At 37.7% G+C, this 4,996-nt stretch overlaps 1 protein-coding gene across 2 annotated transcripts; it reads right to left on the bottom strand.

Moving 5' to 3' along the window:
* Nucleotides 1-1,662: 1,662 nt before the first annotated feature.
* Nucleotides 1,663-4,749, bottom strand: LOC121970509 (glycine cleavage system H protein 2, mitochondrial-like). 2 transcript variants are annotated; one of them, XR_006108941.1, is made up of 5 exons: nucleotides 4,393-4,749; nucleotides 3,597-3,685; nucleotides 3,420-3,512; nucleotides 2,778-2,958; nucleotides 1,663-1,944 (listed from the first exon to the last, which is right to left on the bottom strand). XR_006108941.1 is itself a non-coding variant. In XM_042521273.1 (5 exons), exons 1-4 carry the CDS (start codon nucleotides 4,469-4,471, stop codon nucleotides 2,830-2,832), a joined length of 390 nt encoding a protein of 129 aa, XP_042377207.1. In that variant the 5' UTR covers nucleotides 4,472-4,748; the 3' UTR covers nucleotides 1,663-1,944; nucleotides 2,795-2,829. The 2 variants fall into 2 exon arrangements, 1 of the variants encoding a protein (XP_042377207.1); XM_042521273.1 differs by having other exon boundaries at nucleotides 2,795-2,958; nucleotides 4,393-4,748.
* Between the last annotated feature and the right edge of the window lie 247 nt (nucleotides 4,750-4,996).

The raw sequence follows: 4,996 nt of genomic DNA on the forward strand, positions 1-4,996 counted from the left end.
GATCTGCTCACTCCCCGGCCTGCGATCTATTCCCTCTCCAACCTGTAATATGTTTGTTCCCCAGCCTGGAATTTGTTTTGAGTTCGATGACGTTGACTGGTGCCCCTGCCTTGGAACTCTGCTTGCTCACTGTCCCGAGCGGGCTCCCGAGCGAGGTTCACCCCTTAAACTTAGTAAAGGTGAAACACAGTGTACGACAACCCCCTACGCTTCGTTCTACAGTACCATTCTTTCCCGAGGTAACTCATGATGACCCTCGTACTTCGCGTCATTTACTATTTCCTACCCCTCTTTTCCCACTTCGTTTTCTGTGACGATCGTGCGGCTGCTTTTTGCGCGAATATTTTAAACTGCTTTTATTAAGAGCCATTGGATGGCGACTTGACCATTCTGCCTTCGTGTATATCGGCTATAAATTGGTCACCACTGCTTCTTCATGGAACTTATTTTTTGTCTGCTTCTTTCTTCTGCTCTCGCTTCCTTGCTTTCTCCGACTCCTTGATTCCTTGTGCCCTCTGCCTCCTGCCGCATCCTCTTGTTCTCGGCTACCGCTTAAGTCTCTCCCATGGCCTTTCCCAACATCATTTACCCTCCTGGAGTCTCTACTTTTGATGGTATAGATCTAGATGATCTTCGCTTCACCTATGAAATCTCTAGGGACATGCATATCATCATTCCTAACACCCTGCACCAGGCCTATTCTCCCCCAACAGACTACGTCACCTTTTATAAGGAACAGTTCTTGGCAGGGCTTCGTTTCCCCATTCATCCCTTGTTCTCCGACGTAAGCCGTTATTTCAGAATTTCTCTGGGCCAGTTGACTCCTAATTCTATAAAGATTTTGTGCAATTTCGTAATTTTATGTGAGGTTTGTGAACTTTCCTGGTTTGCCCGCCTGTTCCACTATTTCTTTACTCCCCGCCAGCACAGTGAAGGCTTATTCCGCTTCTAGGCCCGCACTAGGACTACTGTCTTTTGTCCTATTCCCTCCTCTGATCCGTCTTGGAAGGATAAGTACTTTTTCCTCAAGTTTTCTTCCGCTGTGGAGTGGCCTACTCGCTGGCAGCGAATCCTCCCTGTGTTACCTTATGTGGGGGACTTCAGTAATGATCCCCTCTTCATAGATGCTTTGGCTCAACTGAGATGCTGGCGACTGGATTTGACAAGATTGATATCTGAAGACGTGTTGTCCTTCTTCAGGCTGAGCCACATCTCTTCTTCTGAGCTGCCTCGTTCTCTAGGTGAATTCTGTCTGACCCTGAATTGCTTCACTGTTTTGGTGTGATGACCACACACTACAAGAAAAAATCTAATAGACAACGCTTTAAAAGCGTTGTCTATGTGGTTGAAAAAGCGTTGTTAAAAGCACTGTTGTTAAAAGTCTATTCAAAGACAACGCTTTAAAAGCGTTGTCGTTTGTAGCAAAGACAACGCTTTTGCAACGCTTTAAAAGCGTTGTCGTTTTTTTACAAAGACAACGCTTTTACAACGCTTTAAAAGTGTTGTCATTTTTTTTAAATAAAAAAAAAATCATATTTGTTTTTCTATTTACAAAATCATTGTTTTTATATTTACAAAACCATTATTTTTCTTTGACCTTGCTATAGAAATGAAATCAACCATAACTTAACAAAATGAACAAAGTCATGACACATCTATATATATATAAATAGAGATAGATACACAATGTACATAAAAAACCAAGTACATAATTCCCAAAATGATGATATTATCAACATGATTCAAACAAGATTTGAAGAAAATTAATATGTCCAGATTCGAAGATAGTTCCCAAAATGATAGATACATTGATTAACACAAACGTTAACCCAACATTATCTAGATTTGAAGATAATTGACATGTGAAACCAATCCATCTTCAGTTGAAACATCCACCTATCCATCTTCAGTTGGGTACCTCCATTCAATACCAACCTTCCAATTCTAACAAAAAATAATTATAGCAATCAGATATAACCAATTTGGCATAATCAAACATGCAATATCATAGAGAAAAGTATCACCTAACAATTAAGAACTACTGAACACTGTACCATTGGTTATGTGATTACCAATTTTGTGGATCAACTACTGCTAATCAGAAATTAGAAATCAACTCTTGCTAAACAGAAATCAGAAATGCATCAGTTATAGTAATCAGAAATGCATCACAATTGACTGTTTACTACAAATAAAGGGTTACATGTGGGTGAGGCAATTCCTGGTGAAGGACAAGCTTCGTAAGCTACTTGAGCCAGTTGATCTTGGTGAGCCTAGGCACGCAGATCAACTAGTACAAAGTGAGATGGGCAATCCACTCAATTAAGCCTAGCTCGATAATGTCATCAAAGAGTTAATCAATAAGGTAGAGAATGAACATGGATTAATAGAAAAATAAAATCTAAAAAAACTTATATTTATTTCAGATAATTTATTATCTATGAATCTAAATGCTTCATGGAATACACAATTGCAATTTTTCCCAAAAAGAAAGAAAAATATCATTTCATATTTGATATGAAGGAAACATGAAATGTCTTTCTTGTAAGTTGCAAACTGAGAAAGGAATTGGGCGGGCCAATTCACAAGCAGGATTTTCCTAGTCTTTATGTGATCGAATATAAATTTGCATCAAAAAAGTTTTACAGATATGACACGAAAATAACAACACATTATTTATTATCTCAAAAAGGTTAAATGCAAAAAAAAATACAGATAGACGAGCCATTTAAAAATCAAATTCAGCCAAAGTTTCCATGGAATTGGCGCAATGAAACCTTGAGAGACATCTAACCAGAGGCAATGAAGTGATTTTGAAAATGAATATCCTCAATGCTTTGCATCCTCTTCCTCGTAGAACTTTGAGTATTGTTCGGAATCCATTAATGAATTCACTTCTCCATCGTTGCTCGATTTGACCTTTACGATCCAACCATCCTCGAATGGACTTGCATTAACCTTTTACAAAGACAAATGATAGTATCTCAGTATTATCTAATGAATTAAGTAAATGTGTCACAGTTAAAAGACATGAATGTTAAGAAAAAAAGAGCGTTCATAAAGTTTCAAGTATCAACCGAAAAGTACTTGAGAGTTGGCTATCTATCATAAATAGAAAGCTAAGAAGATACTTCAGGTAGTGACACACTAAGTAAACAATAACATAGCAATATATAATGCTTAGATTCTTAAAAGCCTATAATTACATTCTAACACATGGAATATTCTATTTTGACAACACATATGCTCATCTTCATTTCACATTCAGTATTTACTACTGCTTCTTTAGATGATCAAAAACAATAAAATGTGACAAGTATGAAAAAAAAGAGTATTTATTTTATAGATTAATTAACAACTAATTTTCTAGAAACTCACCAACCTAGGAGAACCATTTAACTCAGTATTTCAATGGTTACCTTGACACTCTCAACTGCACCAAAATTTTTGCCCTGCTTCACGTAGGAACCAACTTCTAGTAATGCAATATACACAACATCACCTAAATGATCCTGTAAGGAAACACCACATTAATCTTGAAATTAATAAGAAGATGGCACCGATACTTGATGGAACTAATATGAAAATAAAATCACCTGAGCATGGTCAGTTATTCCTATTGTTGCAGTAGAGCCATCAACTTTAACCCACTCATGTGTGTTAGCATATTTCAAATCTTTAATAACTGTAAGCAAATAGTTTGAGTCTTGTACATTTTTAAAATGACTATTTAATATAAGGAAAAGTTGCGAGGAGTGTATCGGCTCTCCTATACCCGCCCTTAAACTTCATTAGAAAGGTCAAATACATCATGCCACTAAATTATTTAGATCTTTATGTTTGATCTTTAAACACATAGAATTTACAATGACTACTATCTCCATTTCCCCACATAAATTTTAAAATTGAAACTTCCATAGCTTCTTATACTTCACAATCTAAGGCTTCCAGAATAGATCATTCATCATCAAATGCAATAAGTTCTTTTTTCCTACTAGAAACAGTTGAATCTCGCCATTAATGATGCATCTCCATGCTCTATTTTGATCACATCCATATCAAAAATAAATTAACTAATGAAGAAAGAGACGAATCACCCATCACTATCAAATTAGAAATAGCAACAAAATCTGGCCAGACCAACCTAGACTAAATTTCACAACTACATCCAGAGGAGATTCACAAGTCGCAATAGCATCATGCGATACAGATCTAGAGGAGTAAAAAATCAAGAAGCAAATCTACCAAAGATGTCCCAACGTTCCTTTTTCTAGGGGGAAAAAAAATATCTCGACCCCCCTTCCCCATCTTGTTCATTTCACCATCAACAAAGATCTCTAGAACATTAAACCAAGCGGAAAACTCTGAGGTTTCAGCAGATCAGAGATGTACCTATGGAGAAGGCGCTAGGGCAGGTGGAGATCTTGAGGTAGGAGGCGACCCTCGAAGCCCACAACAACCTAGATGCCATTGTTATGATCTTGAGGTAGGACGATGCACACTGCTAGGAGGCCCAGCTACAATGCCAACGCCGTGCCCATCGTTGAAGATGGGTCCAAGGTGGTCGTCACCTCGATGATCGCATCCCACCTTCCTGTCGAATCTTGGAGGAGGAAGGACGGAGATCAACCAAGGGAGAATGCCGGCAGACGAGGGAGGAGAAGCGAGAAGAGAAGAGCCGGTTGGAGCAGTAAAAAAGAAAGGATAGGAGGAGGTGATGAAGAGAGAGGGATTTGGAAAGACATATAGGGTTTAGGATGGTTTAGGCATAAAAATAAGAGGGAAAAAAAACACGGTGGGAAAAAATTAAGACAGAAGAGAAAAACGGCGAAAGAAAAAAAATGTGACAATATAATAGACAACGCTTTTTAAAAAAGTGTTGTCTTTGATCCCAAAAAAATACTAATAGATAACGCTTATTTGAAAAGTGTTGTCTTTGATAAGAATAAAAAACTTAGACAACGCTTTTCACTAAAAGCGTTGTAGAAAAAAAAAG

The sequence above is a fragment of the Zingiber officinale genome, chromosome 4A (assembly GCF_018446385.1).
Source record: "Zingiber officinale cultivar Zhangliang chromosome 4A, Zo_v1.1, whole genome shotgun sequence".
Classification (NCBI taxonomy): domain Eukaryota; kingdom Viridiplantae; phylum Streptophyta; class Magnoliopsida; order Zingiberales; family Zingiberaceae; genus Zingiber; species Zingiber officinale.

Coding starts and splice junctions, on each gene's coding strand:
- LOC121970509 (XM_042521273.1), bottom strand. CDS start 4,471: ATGGCATCTAGGTTGTTGTGGGCTTCGAGGGTCGCCTCCTACCTCAAG. Junction 3,686..4,392: donor CCCTAGCGCCTTCTCCATAG/GTACATCTCTGA, acceptor ATTTGCTTACAG/TTATTAAAGATTTGAAATAT. Junction 2,959..3,419: donor GTGCAGTTGAGAGTGTCAAG/GTAACCATTGAA, acceptor TCTTTGTAAAAG/GTTAATGCAAGTCCATTCGA.